The sequence below is a fragment of the Otolemur garnettii genome, unplaced genomic scaffold, assembly GCF_000181295.1.
Source record: "Otolemur garnettii isolate 467f Iridium unplaced genomic scaffold, OtoGar3 scaffold00029, whole genome shotgun sequence".
Taxonomy (NCBI): Eukaryota; Metazoa; Chordata; class Mammalia; order Primates; family Galagidae; genus Otolemur; species Otolemur garnettii.
The window spans coordinates 232,780-253,371 of NW_003852424.1; the positions used below are offsets into that span (position 1 = coordinate 232,780).

The window sequence follows — 20,592 nt, forward strand, 5'->3', positions numbered from 1 at the left end:
TGCGTGGCCACCTCCCCTTGGAATGCTCCTTCAGCCTGGCCTCCCTAAATGAGCCCACCTGTCCCAACACCTGGCACAAATAAGACAAGAGAACCAAGACTCCCCAACAGTCTCAGGGTCAGAGAATACTCCCACTCACAGGCTTAGAAAATGTGCCTGCAGACTGTGACAAGGGCACTGGGGAGCTGGGAAGCAGTCAGGAAGAGCGGGAGGAGAGAGGGAGGGCAATGCCGTGTTCCTGGGTCTCACAACCCCTGGGATACTGACCCAATTTTACAGAGGAAGTAGCGAGGGCTCAGAGGTTGGGGAACTTGCCCAAGCTCACACAGTTGGGATTAACTTTGGTGTGTCATCCAAGTCCCGACTCCTTTGTCGCAGATCCCTGGGACCGCTCGTCAGCTCTGTGGGGCCGCGGGGAGCTTCCAAGTTGGCCGCCTGGACCTCCCCGATGGCTGTCTCTTCCTCTCCATTCCGGAGTCCCGGAAGCCCGGCCTTCCGGAGCTAACCCTATCAGCGATCTTCGGGCCTCAGTTTGCCCTTTGCGCGGTGCTGGGGGCGGACGTCGCCCTCCGGCCCGGCTTCCGCCCTCTCCTCCCCCGCGGCGGTACAGCAGGCTGGACCGGGCGCGGCCCCTTTAAGGCGGCCTGGGGCGGGCCGCGGGTTCCCGGCTGTGCGGCAGTGACGCTACTGGGCTCCAGCCCTGCGGTGGTCGGGATAATGAGCCGTATCTACAGTGACGGTGCCCTCCGGAACAAGGCAGTACACAGCGCGCGTCTGCCCACCGTCTGGGACCCCGTCACCCACCAGGGGTAGGCCCCGCGCCCGCGCCGCCCTGATCCGCCCCGGGACTACGGGGCGATGGGGGAGACCGGAGCCGCCGGCCACGTCCCCCCTGCTGCTCCCGGTCGCCCGTGACGCGCAGCCCAGAACAGTCTGGGTCTTCAAAGGGTCTCCCAGAGCGGGTTCGGATGCTCGGCTTGCTCCAGTCTGCGTAAAGCAGGCTGTAAAGCAGCCACCACCACCTGCTGAGCCTCTTGGAAGGCGGCCTGGTCGGGCGGGGCGGGGGCGGGGTGAGGGCCGGCCAGGCGCTCACGGGGTCACGAGAACGGAAGGACCCTCGGTTCGCCATTACAGACACTAAAGAATTGTGTGAGTGGAATAAGCCAGGCTCAGAAAGATGAATACTCGGTGATCTTACTCACGTGTGGAATCTGCAAAATTTGAACCGTAGAAACCTAGATTAGAAGGGCAGTCCCAGTGGGTGGGAGGTGGAGGACATGGGAAGACAATGGTGAAAGGGTCTGAAGTTTAATTTACTAGACGAAAAAGTTTTGGGCCCCTGATGGACACTTGGGAGGTGCCAGACCTGCTCATTAACTTGATCGTGGTGATAATCACACAATGTGTATGTATATGAAATCGTCGTGGTATGCACTTTGAATATATACAATCTTTGTCAGTTAAATATTTTTTTTTAAAAGAATAGGGAGGGGTGGATAGAGGCAGGTAAGGTAGAGGGGACTCTCCCTTCCCACAACTCTCCCTTCCCACCCATCCTTCTCCAGCTATAATCTAGCCATTCTCATCCCTTTCCCACTTCTGTGCTTTTCAAAAAGGAAGAGCCAGGCTGTGCTTTTATGAAAACTAGAATGAGGTGGCCAGGGTCCAGTTCCTCTCATTGAGGGACCCTGCGACCTTAGGCTAGCCCCCAAACTTCTGAGTCTGGGTTTCTCCACCTCTAAAGCAGTAATAACCCTTTACTTAGGTTGATGACCACGTGGATGTGAATGACAACAGAAATATGAAAGTCTTTAAAACAGGTGAAAAGGGAAGATAATTTCTAGCAGCTAAGTCACCTCCCTCCAAAAATGGCTAAATAAAAAAATTAAAGTTTCTGTATTTAGTAAGCACTTAGTTTACTAAACACCTTCAATACATGATCTTATATCACATCAGAGGGCAAAGAGAGCAGCTGTTTTTCTTCCTGTTTTGTAGATAAAACTGAGTAACTCCCAGTGACCCTATAGGAGGGGGCCATTGCTTAGTCTTAGGGCTGCCTAACAGTGTTCCTTTTGCCCTCTGGGCAGTGCCTCAGCCTTTGTGACCTGCTGAGGGGATGGAGGCTCCTATGTAGGAAGCACAGAGAAAGGGTCCTGCTCAGGGCCAAGTGAATGGGAGACATGGTAGGATTTGCATGTAGCTCTTTCCTGAGGACTGGCAGAACTGGCTAGTCCTTCTTTCCTTCTCATTCCCAGGGGAAATGGCATCCTGCTGGAGGGAGAACTGGTTGATGTATCTCGGCACAGCATCTTGGATGTCCATGGCAGGAAGGTAAGGATGCCTACAGGGCCCTGGCTGGACAGTCCTCACCTGCCGAGGCCTCTTCCTGTACTGGGCTCTTCTAGTACCAACACTTGAGATCCAGCTCCTTCCCTGATGGGCTTGGAGAGCAGGTGGGAAGTGGGTGAGGAGATCATCAGCCAGACTGATTGAGAATGGAAAGGAAGTAGTAAGGTGTGCCAGGCAGCAGGCAGGTGGGAGGGCCTGGGGTCTTTCCAGAAGAGCCCAGTCATAGCTGGGAAGACAGACCAGGCCCTATACCCAATTTAGCTTGAATGTGAAGTCTACATTGCTGACAGTGCAGGAACAGCAGTCCCCATGCCTATGTCCCAGCTACATTTGTTCTCTCAGCCTCCTAGGGGTCGTTCTCTTTATCACCAGTGACCCTACCTCAGATGTTCTCGGGTATACGTGGCATTTAGCACTTATATTAGCCTGTGTTTCCTTTCTGACTCTGAGTTCCCATCCCACTGTCAATAGCTGGAGCTAGACATGCTAACCACCCTATCTCATTGGCCTCAAACTGACCTTGGCCTCTAAAAATGCCCTCTTGATGGGAGTGGGGGGCAGAGGCCTTGTGCTACACAAAGCGCCTAGGAGCCCATGTTTCTCTCCTGTATCCATGGGAACAGCCTCAGCTCTGTGGCCCCCAGTTTTCATGTTGAGATGACCGTGCTACACCTCCCCTACCCTGGGCACATCAGCAGGTAGGCACCAATCCATATCCCTGCCAGCCTGGTGGTGTCCCCATGCTGCTAAGGGCTGTCTGGCCTAGCTGCTTTCAGATGGGCAGGATGTTTTCCCAGCTCCTCCCTAGCTGGTTCCCGGTAGTAGTGCTGTTACCCTACCAGCCACTAGCCTGCAAACCTCTGCTGTTCCCCTCTCTTGCTCCATGAGCAATGCCAGGGCCTGCTGGGCTTTTGCCCTGCCTGTTCCTTCCTCTCCTTTCCTTCCCTTCCTCTTTCCACATCTACTCACCTTATGTGGGCCTTCAGCCTGTCCTGATAAAGCCTTGGACCTGCCCTCCTGCCTTCTGGCTCCCCCTAAAGCTCATCATCCCTGGCCTGCATCCAAATTGTTTTTGGAAAGACACCTCTGAGGGTCTTGCTGCTGCAGCTCACAAACCTTTTCAGGATTTCCTCTTGTCTACCAGCTAAAATCCAAACTCTAATTGCTAACTCAAAGCCTGCCTCAGATTGATCCTGCTTGCTTTCCCAGGCAGGGCTCCCACAAGGCCTCTATCATCACACGGTCATCTTGGCTTGTATGCATGGTCCTGGGCTATTCATATGCTTCCCATAGCCTCACTCTCACAGGTGCAGCTTCTCTGTCCTTCAGGCCCTCACCTTCCTTGTTCACCCAGGAGGTGGCCCCTATCTTCAGTCTCTGGGAGTGTCGCTTCCTCCTGTTTTGATTAGAATAGCTGGCAAGTGGCAATTGACAGCACACTTCATGTATTGCACTGTGCTAACTCCTCTGTTATCTCATTGAACCCTATGGCTTTCCTGAAAGTAGGCATCACATTGTCCCCCATGCAGCAGTGGAAACTGAGGCTCAGAAGGCTAGGAGTGATTGCCCCAGGCACTACATCTGTTGAGGGGCTGCCCTCTCAGTGCCCCTCCCATGGTACCTTGGCAGCATCCACTCCTGCCTTACGGAGTTTGTGGTCCTTGATGCCTGGCTTATGGTCTTTGTCTCTGGTTGTGTGGAAGTTTGGAGTCACGTCCTGTGCCTGCCCTGTCATAGATATCTGGCACAGTTCTTGTATGTGGTGGGGCCCTTGTGAACACATGAATGATGAATATTGGAGTAGGGCATCTGTCCAGTTTGACTATGCCTTGGAGCTCAGGTAGGCTTCTGGGCAGAGGGTGAGGTGGGCAGAGCAGCAGCCAGAGCCCGGAGTGTATGTTGAGTAGGTGAAGCAGGCCCTCATCTCTGTCTGCCTGGCCCCAGGAGCGCTACTACGTGCTGTATATCCGGCCCAGTTTCATCCATCGCCGTAAATTCAATCTCAAGGGAGATGAAATCGAGCCCAACTTCAGTGCCACCAAGAAGGTGAACACAGGCTTCCTCATGTCCTCCTACAGTAGGTACCTCTGTCCTCCCTCCCTCCCTTGGCCTGCCTTTCTCTCCTGAATCCCCTGGTCCCTAGAAAATGCTTTATCAGCATGGTTGGCCTTGAAGCTGGTGTCTGGCCTGAGCCTCCTTCCCCTCCCCACCCCCCCGGACTCCTTCCTGCTTCCCACTCACTCAGATGATGGCCACTGCCCTGCCTTAGTCCCAGCAGCTGGGCCAGTGTTCACTGCCCTGTGACAGAGTCTCAAACATGGCTTTGGGCTCTAGCTGCCTTCCTGCAGGGCCTGTCCAGGCCCCTAGCAGTCTTCATTTTACTGCCCAAATCCCCAATTGGTTCTTTTGTGCTGCTGTAACAAAATACCTCAGGCTGGATAATTTATAAATAGCAGAAATTGATTGCTTACAGCTTTAGAGGCTGAGAAGTCTGAGGTCCAAGTGTGGATGGTGCCTTCATGCTTGAAGGATAAGGTGGCTCCTACAGGGTACTCCCTCCTATAGGGTGTCTCCCTCTTGAGGGCCCTGCCCTAAGGCCCTACCTTTTAATACTGTCACAGTGATTGATCCAACATAGGAATTTTGGGGGGACATTCAGACCATAGCGGGCCCTCCCTAATCCCACTCTTCTTCCCAGCTTGGGCTATAGTGGGACCACTTTGCTGTCTGCCCCTGTGTGGGAGGGTTTAGAGGCTGAGTGGAGTATGTTGTTTAGCTCACCCTCTCATTGCTTCTCTGAGTGTTAGTGAGCATCTACCTTGTGCCTGGCCTGCACTGTGCTGAAGATCCAGAGATAAGTAGGACTTGTCCCGGCCCCAGAAATGTTCTCAGTAGGGTAGGGGAGGTGGACAGGAAGGGTAGTATGCCATGCAGGTGTGGCTGGGATTCCCCAAAGGAGAACTGGGGACCCAATACTGGGTCCTGAAAGATGAACAGGGAGTCAGCAGGGTGGTAGGGCTGGGAAGGGCATTTCTGGGTAGGCAGGTACCTGGGTGCCTCCTGATCCAGGGAACAGAGGATGTGCAGCAAGAGGGCAGGGCACAGGGGAGCTGTGCTTAAGCTGAAGGAGCAAGGGGTCCTTTAGTAAGTGTTGTTAGGTGGGCGAGTGATGTGACCAGATTTGTGTTTAAACATCCCCAGGTAGGCCTGTGAGGAGACTGTTATGGTGGCCTAGGGCCAAGATGGAAGGTGTGGACTGAGGCCTCTCGGTGCGGGTGGGGAGTTAGGGCCAGAGGAAGCACAGTGGCCTCAGCTTTGAATTGGCTGGGGGGAGTGGGAGGAATGGTTCCAGGGGCTGTGCAGTGCCAGGCTGGGGGTGAGGACTAGAGGGAACAGGTTTGGGGAGAAGAGTTGCTTGAGACACACTGAATTATGATTTGGCTGGTGGCATTTTAAGAACTCTGGGCACAGTTCTAGAATTAGGGGGAGGCTGGGCTGCAGCAGGTTGAAGGTATTGAAGCTGTGGGGGGGGAGGGGTAAAGTTGGCCAGGAGGAGAAAGAGTGGGCTAGGAGGTTGACTGAGGGAACAGCAATGATGGGGGTGGATAGGGGTCCCAAGAAGAGGTCCAAGGGACATGGGGAAGGTGTGGTGGCCCTGAAGCCCAGGGGGACAGAAGTGAGGAACTAGCAGTGGGGTAGGGCGCTGCCTAGGGCTCAGTGAGATCCAGATTATGGAGCATCCAAGAGCTTTGAGCTGAGAGCTCACCTGACTCTGATAGGGCAGGGTCTGGATCAGCAGGTGTCAGCCAGGATGCTGAGGGCCTCAGGAATAGCTGGGAGTGGAGAGGAGAGAAGGTCCTCCAGGGCATGTGGGGAGTGTAGAGCCCAGGTGAGGAACTGGTTTGAGGCACAGAAGAACATTTGTCACTTGAGACTGAAAGGAAGGAGGAGAGGTTTTGTGTGGTTAGAAGTGAGCTAGTGGATGGTACCTGTGACTCAAGGAGTAGGGCACCAGCCCCATATGCTGAGGGTAGCAGGTTTGAGCCCAGCCCCAGCCAATACTACAAAAAAAGAAGTGAGCTACTGAGTAGGTAGTAGGTGGCAGGGAAGTGAGAGACCCCACCTGGTGACTTCTGTTCTCTTGCAAAGTAGGTGGGGTGATTTGTACAGGAGACGTTGATCTGGGCAGAGGCCTTAGAATGGGTTGTCCTCTGTACAAGCTGTCTGGACATTCCCAGTGGTGCCCCTAACAGCTTGACTGAGGTTGTACTCTGGGTAGAATGTGGCCCTTGGAACGAGTTGGCAGGCTGGGAGTTTCTTCAGTAGTGTAGCCACCTGAGTATGGTGTGGAGAAGGCAGCCTGTGGGACACACTTGGGATTCCTGTAGAGTGAGCCTGACACCTTCATGAAGCTTCAGGACCATGTGGGCATCCCCAGCTCTGAGAGGCTGAGCTCACTTCACAGTCTGGGGGCCCCCTCCCTAGCCTGGCCCCTGCAGATTTAGGGCTCAGGTTCCTCCCTGAGTTGGGGAGTACCTGGGCTTACTCCTGGGTTCTGGTGGGCCCACCCCAGATGGGGCGGCCCTGAGAGAGCCCCTGCCAGGTCATAGGGTCTCAGCGGGAAGGCACTTTTGTGGGTGGGAGGTTTGAATCCTGCCTCTTTTCCCTTGTGTGACCTTGAGCCAATTACTTAACCTCTCTAAGCCTTGGTTTTCTCATCTACACAGTGCGAATAGTGACAACATATGACCACTCCCTGAGGGGTTATGTCCCAGGCACTATGCTAAGCACTTTATACACTTTATTTCATTTATACCTCTTGTCAGTCTTAGCAGGTAAAAACTGATGTCATACTTTTCAGGTACAGAGAGGTTAAGTGACTTGTCCCAGTTACTGTAGGGCCCAGCCTGGCCCCAAAACCCATGCTGGTGTCTCCTCTGCTGAGGGCTTCCTTGATGAGCAGAATGGGGACTGAGTCCCCCAAGGCCCTCTGTCAGCACTTGCTGTCATGGTGCAGTGATGCCTGTGCTGTGTACCTGCAGAGGTGGAAGCCAAAGGAGACTCTGACAGGCTCACACCCGAGGAGCTGAAGAAGTTGGTGAATAAGCCAGAGCTGCTGGCACTGACAGAGAGCCTCACTCCGACCCAGACAGTGGCGTTCTGGGTGCCTGAGTCAGAGATGGCGTCAATGGAGCTCGAGCTTGGGGCCGGGCTACGGCTGAAGACTCAGGGTGATGGCCCCTTCCTGGGTGAGCAGTGTGGCCCTCATTCTGGCCCTCACACAGTTCCTGTATAGCCCACGGGGCTCCTGGGCTCCCTTCTCAAACTCCTTATCCCTCCTGCTTAGAGCTCATGGGAGCAGGCCAGTTCTGGCCTCCATGTGGACACAAAATAGGTAGGGTTGAGATTTATTCCTACATCCCTAGCCCAGTGCCCTGAGGTCATTAGGCTAGATGCCATCAGTCCCAGGGTACCACCCAATTCCAAGGTTCCTGTGGGTGACCTCTCCCCACTGCCCTGGGGGTCCTACCTAGAGCCTCACTGACCACACCTAGGGCTGGCGAGAACAATGGCTTAACCTAAGCATACAGGGCCCCCCTCCCCCCTGCCAGGGGGGGAAACATAGTTGGAATAAGCCCAGCCCCAACTATGTTTCTGGCACAGGGATAGAGGACATTCACCTTTTCTTCTTTCAGAGTCATTGGTCAAACTTGAGTCTGGAGCAGTGACCAAGTGTAATTTTGCTGGTGATGGAAAGACAGGGGTATCCTGGACAGACAACATCATGGCCCAGAAGTCATCAGAGAGGGCAACAGCAAAGATCCGAGAGCAGGGGGATGGGGCAGAGGATGAGGAATGGGTAGGTCAGGGGATAACTTTGTCCCTGGTGTTATGTATAGTTATACTTCATGGCAGGAGTTTTGTACATACTGGTTGAGGTTGGGGGTAGGACAAAGAGAAATCAGGATTTGGTAGAATTCCTGAGAATGTGTTAGCATCAGGAAGATCCCCTGAAGGTATGAAGGGTGATGTCTTGGGACTTCTCTTGTTGATGGGTGTAAACTGTAAAGATCTATAAAAGCAAGTGATGGGAAGGAGGGAGCCAATGAGGGTATTAAGTCTCAAAATATTTGTACTTCGAGGGAATGCATAGCCATGATGAGGCAATCCAGCCATTGAGTGTGTGTTTTTTTCTCCTTTGGTTCTGGCTTCTTGCCCAAAGTGCCTGGAAAATGGCTGACTTGGCCCTTACTAGTTTTCCTTGTGCCAGGGGTTAGCCTCCATAGCCTCAGCCTATTCACGATTGTTTTCTGAGCCATATTTTGCCTGAAGATTTGAACTGATGGCAGAAAACCCCAAAGTGAACATTTAAAGCAAAGTCACAGAAAAAATGGGCTACTTATCTAGATGATGGAGATGACGTTGGCCAGAGAAAACAGGGCAGGCAGACCACGTGTCTGGATTCTCTCCATCTTAATAAAGAGTCTTGCACTGAAAAAGAGTTGGGGTTATTAGTCCAGCTTCCAGGGAGCTCTGAGGAGGTGAGACCAAGGCAGGGGGCCCCACAGGTAGCACATAGTGGAACCCCTGTTTGTCTGATGACCTTTATAATCTGTGCTGTGTGCACATCTTTCTATTTTTATTTCTTGGATTTCTCTAGGACGACTGAGGTTAGTGGCATGTGGATGCCTCTGGTGCCAACCAGAATCTTCTGTGGCACAGTAGAGAATTTATTCCATAACTTCCACTCTGGAGCTGGAGAGAGCAGTCCGCCAAGCCTTCTCTACTGCTGCCTTGGAATACCCTGTGTACAAGCTCTGCTAAATCAAACGGAAGATGGAATGTTGCCTCTAGGGTCCGTGCTGTGTGTCTCATGCCCTGCCACGCGGTCCAGCCTTCTTCAACATTTTCATCATGCCCTTGCCCTGGAGGGCAGCTTTGTTTCTGAAGGCAGGTGGTAGTCAAGTCCCCCAGTGCAATCTCAGGGGAACTGCACTTGGTCTTAGTGCATAATTAGGGGATATCCCTTATCTAAACAGAGCTGCTTGGGGGAGAAGGTGGTGGGCCTCTTCCTTTGTCTGGTTCCCTGGTCTCCCATGCCTCCCCCTCTTCAGCACTCTGGTGTAGCCCTGGCTCTTCTGCTTTGAACTTCCTTGTCCTCTGTACCTTTTCCCCAACCTGTGGGTTCTTTATTCCTCCCCTGATTTCCTAGGATTTCCTGTCTGCCCTCCATGGTTGCTGCCTTCTGGACTTTTTCCCATTTGAGGCCAACAGTGCTCACGGGTGGGCTGCTGGGCCTCACCACTCAGGCTCCCTCTGCCAGGCCATATTTTTGAGAATACCTTTTTTGTTGTTTTGTACCTTGAAGATTCATTTTTATTAATGATTGAATCTTCAGAAGAGAATTGCCACACATAATTGTCTTTTAGCTGAGCAATGCTTCCATGAGAGGGAAGCTGTCTTTGATCATGAGGACTGCCTTAGAGGTCTGGAGTGAAATTGCCATGTCCTAAGGATTTGGTGGCATGTGGATGCTGCTTGGCTTAAGGAAAAGAAAGTGGTGAACTAATAAATCTTGAGTCCTCCTAGTGTCTCAAATATGGTGCCAGATGCTTTCCATGATAATTATGCCCACTGTCTGTTGAGTGTTTCTTGGTACTCAGTGCTTGCAATGTCTTACTCAGTTGTCAAAACAAGTCTCTGAGATACCATGATAATTACCACATTTTTTCATATGAGACTAAAGCTCAGAGGCTCCACGGATAGTGCACAGAGGAGAGAAGCAGTTTAAAAGCCCATATTCTTTGGCTCAGTTCCTATAGCTCAAGCGGCTAAGGCGCCAGCCACATACACCAGAGCTGGTGGGTTCAAATCCAGCCGGGCATTGTGGCGGGCACCTGTTGTCCCAGCTATTTGGGAGGCTAAGGCAAGAGAATTGCCTAAGCCCAGGAGTTGGAGGTTGCTGTGACCTGTGAGGCCATGGCACAGCTTGAGACTGTCTCAAATAAATAAAAAATAAAAGTCCATATTCTTAATTATAGGACTATTCTTCCATGTATGTATTACAGAGGAGGAAAAGAGGCTCAGAGAGTTTAAACAGTCTGTCCCAAGGCATACAGCTAATAAGTGGCAGAGCCAGGATTCAAATCTAGAACTGTCAAGGGCAAAGATTGTACTCCTGCTTCCGTGGCCTACAGAAGGGTCTTGGATACAGAGGCCAGAGGGGGCAGTAGCCATCTCACTGGTCTGAGTGCTGCTGTCTTACAGGCAGGTCATGCTGGAACTTCAGCAGTGGGAGTGGTCAGGAAGGTGGTTGAGCAGAAGGGGACTGAACTGGGGGCACTGACTAGGGGTGGAGTCATCCAGCAGGGGGCATTCTACTGTCCAAACCACAAGGGTAAGCTACTGTCCAAAGAAGGAGTGTCAGTGGGGTGGGGGGGGTTTCTAAGGCAACAGAAAGGGTTTAGTGTTTTGGAAGGACTTCAGGAAGGGGCAGGCCATTGTGGGTAAGCTCAGATGAGTTACAGGGGTGTGTGTATGAGGTGAGACTGGAGCTTGGGCAGGGCATCTTCAGGCAGATTAAAAAATTGGGGGCTTTATCCTTAACATCGTGGAAGCCAGTGACACTGTGGAGAGATCTGCTTTGTATGTTTCAAAGATTGCTCACTTGCTGCAGTTGTCCAGGTAAGAGGCCAGAGTGGTCTGGTGTGTGGCAGTAGCTGGGAGATGGAAAAAGGGTAACGGTTTGAGGGACATTTCAGGGGCCAGAAGCAACAGGACCTAGGGAGAGAAGAAAAAGTTGAGATGATGCCTGGAGTTAAGGTGAATGGAAGTGGTGTGGTGCACGAGCAGGATGTCATGGTTCTGGGTGACCTGCCCTTTAGCAGAATCCCAGTCTATGGTTGGGAAGCATAGGCAGCTGAAAACCAGCACTCCTAGGATGGGAAAGCCAAGTGGCCCGGGGATAAAAACAAGGTTCCAGGCTTGGCACCTGTAGCACAGTGGTTACGGCGCCAGTCACATACAGCAAGGGTGGCAGATTCTATCCCAGCTCAGGCCAGCTAAACAACTGCAACAAGTATCCGGGCGTTGTGGCAGAGTCCCAGCTACTTGGGAGGCTGAGGAAGAGAATTGCTTAAGCGTAAGAGTTGGAGGTTGCTATGAGCTGTGACACCATGGCACTCTACCGAGGGTAGCATAGTGAGACTCTGTCTCAAAAAAACAAAAACAAAATGAAAAAACCCACAATGTTCCATGATCAGCAGGTAGGGAAACTGAGGCAAAATCTTATTTCCCCAGAACCAGGAAGGGAGAGGATGGACAGTTGCTCAGGGCTGCATGGGCACCAGGGCGCATCCTAGCACCCTGGATAGAAGACCCAGAACAGCAAAACTCTTAAATGCCCTACAGATGGTGAGACCAAAGCCCTTGGTTTCACTGTCCCTCCTGCCCTGGTCAGAACTGGCTCTGGTTTTAGGGTGAGTCTGGCCACTGGGCAAAAGTGTCAGTGTACCTGTGGGAAGCTGAGAACACGAGGCAGGAGCTGACGGGGGCAGCTTTCTGAAACCAGAGTGGATCCCACTACTCTCCAGGGGAAGAGTTGAAGTTCCTCCACACAACTCAGATTTGCATCACACATCACAGCCCTCCTTTTTCTGTTGCTTCCTCTTCATGAGCTCTGGGCCACATCCCAGAGCAGCCTGAAGGGTCTGCTACAAGTTATTGTGCATGAAAAACAGAAAGTGGTGGTGGTGTTTCTGTGATCCAGTGCGTAGCTTTGACATTAAATTAAATAGGCATTTCTGTAGGATTTCTCAGAGCTTTTAGTATGCTAATATTTTAATTCTTCAAGATAGGATATGATTACACATTTCCCATGTCTACTTGACCATAGAGCCTTTGTGTAAGGAGCATCTCATGGGAGGGCTGTTCTGAGAAACATGGTTTCAACAGGCAGCCTTGGCGCCTTGGCCATCCCCACTTCGTTGCTTAGCTGGGGCTCTGCTCTTGGGGGAGGTCTCTTTTTCCTATACGTCTGAATTTCTATTTTTCCTCCAACATCTAGCTTGTGTCCCATCCCAGGGTTCAGTGATGGAAATGGACAAGTTACTTTCTATTTTCAAATAGACCCAAGTAAACCTCTGAGCTTCCATTCATACAGGAAAAATTTTTGAGGATTAAACTAATCATAAATAGCAATGCATTACAAAAATATATTTAAAGAGGAAAAAAGACTCATAATTTTACTTAGTCATGTTTATAATTTTTAGTTTTTTTGCTTTTTAGTATGAAATTTCTATACATAGTTGTAATACCATGCCCACACATAAATTTGATACTGCTTTTCCAATAAATGTTACATAATTACTTTCCATGTTGCTACATAATCTTCAAAACCATTAATTTTAAGATTGACTACCATTGAATAAAGAGTTCTGTCATAGTCCAATTTTTAGATATTTAAATTGATCACTGGGCGGTGTCTATGGCTCAAAGGAGTAGGGCGCCAGCCTCGTATGCTGGAGGTGGTGGGTTCAAACCCAGTCCAAAACTACAAAAAAAAAAAAAAAAAAAAAAAAATAGCCAGGCATTGTGGCGGGTGCCTGTAGTCCCAGCTACTTGGGAAGCTGAGGCAAGAGAATCGCTTAAGCCTAAGAGTTTGAGGTTGCTATGAGCCGTGACGCCACGGCACTCTACTGAGGGCATCATGGTAAAACTCTGTCTCAAAAATAAATAAATAAATAGATAGATAGATCACTAGCTAATATAGGTAATGTTTCAAAAAATGTTCAAAACAATATAGTTCTGTCAGCCACCCCCCTATGCACCATATACATGCATGCATGCACACATATACATGCTATATTTTGGGTTTTTTTTTTTTTTTTGAGACAGTCTCACTTTGTCACCCTCAGTAGAGTGCCCACAGCTCACAGCAACCTCCAGCTCTTGGGCTTGGGTGATACTCTTGCCTCAGCCTCCCAAGTAGCTGGGTCTACAGGCGTCTGTCATAACGCCTGGCTATTTTTTTGCAGTTTGGCTGGGGCCGGGTTTGAACCCGCCACCGTTGGTATATGGGGCCAGGTGCCCTGCCCACTGAGCAGCAGGCTCTGCCCGGGGTCATTTCTTTAGGAAAAGATTCCCAGGAGTTCAGATGACTGGGAATCCATGAATGTTTTGTAACGTTCTTGTTATTTTGCCAAATTGCTTCCTCAAAGGTTTGTTCTAAACTATTAATTTTCACAAGCAATGTAGGTGAGAACCATTTTCATGCTATCCTTGTCACCATTTGGTATGAAAACATTTTTTAAAAATGCTATTTGAGAAGGTGAAAATAATACTTTCACACATCTAAATTTGCCTTTCCATTTATAGTGAGCTGAAATAGTTTTTTTTTCATTTCTTAGAAGTGTTTCCTCTTTTGTTACTTGGTTACTTTGCCCATTTATCTACTGGGGTGTCTTTCTTTTTGGTTTATCAGAGTTATTTTTATTTTAGTATAACTGTTTGCCACATTTTAACAACTTTTTCCATTTTTAAAATTCTTTGCACAGACAAAACTAATATCTTTATTTAGATGTATCTAACTTTTGTAATTTTTATTATTTCTAAGCTAATACATATTCTCTTTTCAGATGTTACTCAATTTTCTCCAATTTTGGTTATTACCTGTTCTTTTATATTTAATACTTACCTGGTATTTTCCAATTACTAACCAGTTACCCTGTTTACTGAATTCTTTCCCACTGTCATGATGTCTCCCACATCACATATTAAAATTATTTTATGCCTAAATTATAATACTTCAGTAAGTCTCCCTATTATAATTTGAACCATCATACTGGTTTTAATAGTTGGTAAGGCTAATTTCTCTTCATTATTCTGTTTTAGAATTTTCTAATTTCCTCAACATTTGAAACATTTTGTGAGGATTTAGTACAATTGCTTTTAGAATTTTATTTTACAAAATTAATATTTGAGAAAAAAATCCTACTACCTAAAGATGTTTTAAAATCATTTATATAGTACTCAATTATGTGCCACACACTGTTCCATGTGCTTACAGATAGACTCCCTTTGTGTTTATGACAACTGTCTTCATGGTAAGTATTAAGGAAGCTGTTATTATGCCCATTCCACAGATGATCAAACTTGCCCAAGATCCCCAGGCAGTCAGCAGAGTCCGGATTTTAATGAGAGCATTATGGTTCCACTGCCCTGTGCCAGTCAAACCCTCTGGCATGCCATTACATCAAGTACAGTATTAGTATTTTGATGTATTTACTTCCATCTTGTACAAAGTGGGTTGCCTCTGTACATACTCTGAATAATCTTTTCACTTAACAAATATGAACACCTCCCTGTATCATTAGTCGTTCACATCCGGTTTTTTAATAACTATTGAATATTTCTCATTGCATGTAACCAATTTCTCATTTTGGAATAGTTTGCTTCCTATTTTTCTCCTTTGACAACACTGCTGCGATGTATGTTCTTGAAACTAAATCTTTTCACACATCCGTAATCATCTTATTGTAAATTCTAGAGCTGGAAACACTAGGTCTGACGTCATATTTTTAAAGGCTTTTGATGCACAGTACCAAACGGTCCTTTGGATAGATTTGCAGCTGTCTGCAGCTCCACATCTATTGTAGGGACGTGCTCTACCTTACCCACACTAGGTCATTAAAAGAAAAAGCAAAAACAGTAAGTTGACCAATGTGGCATCGTCTGGACCTTTTACGTAGAATTTCACTAAAAAGCCCTAACTCCACCATTCACAAGCTACCGTGGAGCAACAGCCCCCTTACACAAGACAACTGTGTAATTTACTGCAGCAATGTAACACTGAACAAAATGAACTGAACGTCTCTTAGCCGGGGAATGGATAAGTTAACCCGCGAGTGCACCCGCGGGGCCTTCTGCACACCCGCGGGGAGGGTGGAGGTGTGCCTGTCGCAGGGTGAGGCAGGCCGCGCCGCCCGGTTTCGCTTCTGGATCTGCTTTGCCGACAGATGCCGCGGCCAGCGGATTCCCATCCGGGCCAGGGTCTGACTGATCAACCCACGCGGTGGAAGCGCCCTCCCTCCTGGGGCGAGACTGCTGCAGTCTCCAGAGAGTCCACAAGGTCGGACCCTTCGGCTCTCGAGCTCCTGAACGCCCCGGCCACGTTTCCGGGTGCTGCTCTAAGCCGCACCTACCGGAAATGCCCGTGTTGTGGCGGAAGAAGCTGCTTTCTGGGAGCAGCCGACGCTGAGAAAGCGTGGCCGGCAGAGATGATTCAGGCGATTCTGGTTTTCAACAATCATGGGAAGCCGCGGCTGGTCCGCTTCTACCAGCGTTTCGTGAGTGCAGCCCGGCTTCGCCGTGCCCTCCAGGGTGCCCGCACGCTCCTTCCTCCCCTCGGGCCCTCTACGCCGTGGGTCCCACTCGCCTTGCACCTCAGGCTCAGGGTGCAGGACTCACTTTCGCCACCCTTCCTGGGCTCGGCCGGCGCGCGCCTTCCGTCCCTCCGCCCGCTGCCCCCTCTTCTCGGAACCATTTCTGCACCCTAGTATTTCCGTGCCATTTTGTGCCTTTTCCCCTTGGGTCTCAGGGCAGCAGGTATAAGCGACAGTGGGACGTACCTCCTTGTGAAACGGAACGATCGACGTCACTTTATTTAAATCTTTTTGGCCGTTGACGGCAGTTTTGCGAGGAGGGGGGAGCGTTCAGCTTGAAGTTTTGTTTTAGCCAGAGAGGATCTGGAAAAATTCTTTTTTTGGAATTATTTTGCTTCATTGTTCAATGGAATATTCTCGGATACCCTCACGCTATAGGGTTGAAGGACGTTTAAAAGTGGGGAAATGAGAAATTACAAATGCTGCCGCGTGAGGGCTCACTAAGCGAGTGATCTTGTGGATTTGAATTTTCCAAAACCCTTCCGCTGGTAAAACCCAAACGTTTTTCTCCTACCTCCTGAGAATTTATTTTTTCGTGGCTATTTATTTGGGGGATTAATGAAACTGAAGAGGGAAAAGAGAAAACACGTTCAGGCCTTAGCTCCACCTTTTCTACTCTGGTGTTTATAGACAAGTAACTAATAACAAAACCTTTTTTAGACTTTTTTTTTTTTTTTTGAGACAGAATCTCTGTCACTCAGGCTAGTGCGGTGGTGGCGTCATAGCTCACAGCAACCCTCAAACTCTCGGGCTCAAGGGATCCTCTTGCCTCAGCCTCCAGAGTAGTTGGGACTACAGGTCCCGCCTCAATGCCTGGCTAGTTTCTTTTATTTTTAGCGGAGACTGGGGTCTGGTTCTTACTTAGGCTCGTCTGGAACTCCTGGGCTCAAGCTGATCCACCTACATTCGCCCTCCCAGTGTTAGGATTACAGGCGTGAGCCACCGCACCCGGCCCCTTTATCAGACATTTATTCCCTCTTTTGTCAAGTGGAAATGAAAAAGTAAATTCAGCCAGGCGTGATGGCTCACGTCTGTAATCCCAGCACTGTGACAGGCTGAGGCAGTGGACTGCCCAACCTCAGGAGTTTGAGACCAGCGTGAGCAAGAGAGAGACCTGTCTCTAAAAATAGCCAGGTGTGGTGGGGAGCTCCGTGGGGGGCTCCGTGTCTGGCTCCTGTAGTCTCAGCTACTTGGGAGGCTGAGGCAGAAGGATAACTTGAGCCCAAGAGTTTGAGGTTGCTGTGAGCTATGCCAAGGGTGACAAAGGGAGACTCTGTCTCAATTTAAAAAGAAAAAGTAAATTTACTCCTTCATAGAATTTTGATTACATTTTATTAAATAGATTACATCAAGGTAAAGATTTTTGTGTGTTCAATGTAACAGGTCAGTGTGTGTTTGCATTTAGTGTGTGGGACCTTCCCCTGCCCCAGTTTTTTGTAATGGGTTATTGAGATATAAGTCACATACCAGATAGTTCACATATGTAAAGTGTACAATTCAGTGGTTTTTAATATGTTAGCAGAGATGTGCACCCATCACAATTGTAGAATACTTCTTTATCCCAAAATAAAACCTCTATCCATTAGCAGTTGCTCCCTTTTCTCTACTAACATTCCAGCCCTAGGCGACCACATGTCTACTTTCTGTGTCTCTAAATTTGCCTATTCTGAATGTTGCATTTAAATGGAATCATAAAATCTACAATCTTTTGTATCTGTCATGCTTTAGGATAATGTTTTCAAGATTTATCCATTTTGTAGCATATGTCTTTGTAAAGTGTTTCCCCAGGCCAGTATCTTCAAGTGTTTTTCTCATGCTTTCCTTGAGGATTTTTATCATTTCGTGCCTTAAATTTAGGTCTTTTACCTATCTTGAATCAATTTTTGTGAGTAGAGAAAGATGTGGGTCCAGTTTCAGTCTTTCACATGTGCATATCCAGTTCTCCCAGCACCATTTATTGAATAGGAATTCTTTCCCCCAGTGTATGTTCTTGTTTGGTTTATCAAAGATTAGGTGGCTGTAATATGTTATTTTCATCTCCTGGTTTTCTATTCAGTTCCAGCTGCCAGTGTCTCTGTTTTTGTGCCAATACCATGCTGTTTTGATCACGATGGCCTTGCAGTACAGCCTAAAGTCTGGTAGGCTGATGCCCACCCCCCCCACCCCACCCCGCTTTGTTTTTATTACTAAGACCTGTCTTAACTATACAGGTTTTTTCTGGTTCCATACAAAATGAAGAATTATTTTTTCCAAGTCTTTAAAGTATGATGTTGGTATTTTTTTTATACTTTTTTTTTTTTTTTTGGTTGGGGATTCATTGAGGGTACAAAGAACCAGGATAATTTTTTTTTTTTTTTGCAGTGTTTGGCCGGGGCTGGGTTTGAACCTGCCACTTCCGGCATATGGGGCCAGTGCCCTAATCCTTTGAGCCATAGGCACTGCCCCGATGTTGGTATTTTAATAGGAATGACATTGAATCTGTAGATTCCTTTGGGAAACATAGACAGTTTCACAATGTTGATTCTTCCCAGCCATGAGCATGGTATGTTCTTCCATTTGTTAATTTCTGCTATTTCTTTTCTTAGGGTTTCATAATTTTCTTTATAGAGGTCCTTTACCTCTTTTGTTAGGTATATTCCTAAGTATTTCATATTCTTTGTAGCTACGATGAAGGAGATTGTGTCCTTAATTAGCTTCTCATCTTGCCTGTTATTGGCATATACAAAGACAACTGATTTGTGGATATTGATTTTATATCCTGAGATATTACTGTGTTTTTTGATCACTTGCAAGAAAGAGTCAGGTGGTTGAGTCTTTGGGATTCTCTAAGTATAATACCATATCATCAGCGAAGAGGGAGAGTTTGACATCCTCTGCTCCCATTTGGATGCCCTTTATTTCCTTCTCTTGCTTGATTGTATTGGCTAGAACTTCCAGCACTATGTTGAATAGTAGTGGTGATAGAGGACAGCCTTGTCTGGTTCCAGTTCTAAGTGGAAAAGCTTTCAGTTTTACTCCATTCAGTAAAACATTAGCTGTGGGTTTGTCATAGATAGCCTCTATCAGTTTGAGAAATGTGCCACTTATGCCTTTATTCTTCAGTGTTCTCGTTAGAAAAGGATGCTGGATTTTACGAATGCTTTTTCTATATCTATTGAGAGGATCATATGGTCTTTGTTTTGCTTCTGTTGATATGGTGGATTATGTTTATGGACTTGCATATGTTAAATTAGCCTTGAGTCCCTGGGATGAAACCTTGATCATGATGTATGACTTTTTTGATGAGAAGCTGTGATCTATTGGCTAGGATTTTGTTGAGAATTTTTGCATTCGTGAAATTAGTGCATTAGTGAAATTGGTCTGAAGTCCTCCTATTTAGTTGAGTCTTTTCCTGATTTTGGTATCAGGGTGATGTTTGCTTCGTAGAATGTGTTGGGGAAGATTTCTTCCTCTTCATTTTTTTTGAATAATTTCTGTAGTATGGGAATAAGCTTTTTGAAGTTTTGATAGAATTTTAGTGTGAGGCCATCTGGGCCAGGGCATTTTTTTGCTGGGAGTTTTTTTTTTTTTTAGAGTCTCAAACTGTCCCCTGGTAGAGTGCTATGGTGTCACAGCTCACAGCAACCTCAAAGTCTTGGGCTTAAGTGATTCTCTTGCCTCAGCCTCCCAAGTAGCTGGGATTACAGGTGCCTGCACAATGTCTGGCTATTTTGTTGTTGCAGTTGTCATTTTTGTTTAGCAGATCTGGGCTGGGTTTGAACCCGTCAGCCCTGGTGTATGAGGCCTGTAACCACTGAGCTACAGGCGCCGAGCCTGTTGGGAGATTTTTTATTGTTTCTTTGATCTCCGTGCTTGAAATTGGTCTGTTAAGGAGATCTGTTTCTTCCTGGCTAAGTCTAGGGAGAGGGTGTGATTCCAAATTATTGATCCATTTCCTTCACATTGTCAAATTTCTGAACATAGAGTCACTTGTAGTATTCAGAGATAATCTCTTGTATCTCTGTGGCATCTGTTATTTCCCTTTTACTATTTCTGTTGAGGTTTTTAGAGGTTACTGAGGTTACTGAGGAATGACTAGCATATGTCATTCCTTTTTATTGCTAAATAATATGGATTGTCTAATCCATATTCTAAATAATATGAATATCAGTTTCTGTTTCTACTTTTTGGTGACAAAATCTTGCTCTGTTGCCTAGGCTGGAGTACAGTGGCCCAATCACAGCTCATTGCTACCTCAAACTCCCCCTGGATCCAAGCCATCCTCTGCCTGAGCTTCTGGAGTAGCTAGGGTTATAGGCATAAGCCACCATAGCTGTCTCTTTGGCTCTTTTGAGTAATACTGCTGTGAACATTGTGCAGGTTTTGTGTGGACATATTTTTTCATTTCTCTTGTAACATATATATACCTAGGAGTAGAATTGCTAGGTCATATGGTAACTCTGTGGTGAACATTTTGAGGAATTTGCCAGGCTGTTTTCCAAGTGGCTGTACCTTTTTACATTTCTGGACATTTTAGCAGTGTATAAAGGTTTCAGTTTCTTCCCATTGCCCCTAACATTTGTTATCTGTCAAAGAATAAATGCATGTTAGTGGGTGCAAAGTGGTACCTCGTTGTGGTTTTGATTTCTATTTCCATAACGATTAATGATATTGAGCATCTGTTCCTTGGCTTAATGTATCTTTGGCAATCACAGGGTTTTTATGAGACCCTCATTCATGAAAGTACCTTGAAAACTGCAGAATACTAAAAAGATATGAGAGGCTATTAAAATCTCTGAGGCATGTAAGCAATTGGTAGTTT

General features: G+C 47.8%; 2 protein-coding genes across 5 annotated transcripts in view; both read left to right on the forward strand.

Annotated features, from left to right (window-relative positions):
* The first annotated feature begins 664 nt into the window (after window positions 1-664).
* ARPIN (actin related protein 2/3 complex inhibitor) lies at window positions 665-9,975 on the forward strand. Of its 4 annotated transcripts, none has more exons than XM_012804524.2 (6): window positions 665-809; window positions 2,256-2,331; window positions 4,294-4,426; window positions 7,392-7,598; window positions 8,046-8,209; window positions 9,011-9,975. In XM_012804524.2, the coding sequence occupies exons 1-6, from the start codon at window positions 718-720 to the stop codon at window positions 9,017-9,019; spliced, it is 681 nt and encodes a 226-aa protein (XP_012659978.1). In that variant the 5' UTR covers window positions 665-717; the 3' UTR covers window positions 9,020-9,975. The 4 variants fall into 4 exon arrangements, with proteins under 4 accessions (XP_012659978.1, XP_023368287.1, XP_023368286.1 ...); XM_023512520.1 differs by lacking the exon at window positions 665-809 and adding an exon at window positions 1,092-1,149; XM_023512519.1 differs by lacking the exon at window positions 8,046-8,209.
* Window positions 9,976-15,548: 5,573 nt separating this feature from the next.
* Window positions 15,549-20,592, forward strand: part of LOC105886897 (AP-3 complex subunit sigma-2) — a 59,390-nt gene continuing 54,346 nt past the window's right edge. The window contains exon 1 of the mRNA XM_012804525.2: window positions 15,549-15,695. Within this exon, the coding sequence (XP_012659979.1) occupies window positions 15,627-15,695 (69 nt within the window). The 5' untranslated portion in view covers window positions 15,549-15,626. The remainder of the gene's footprint in view (window positions 15,696-20,592) is intronic.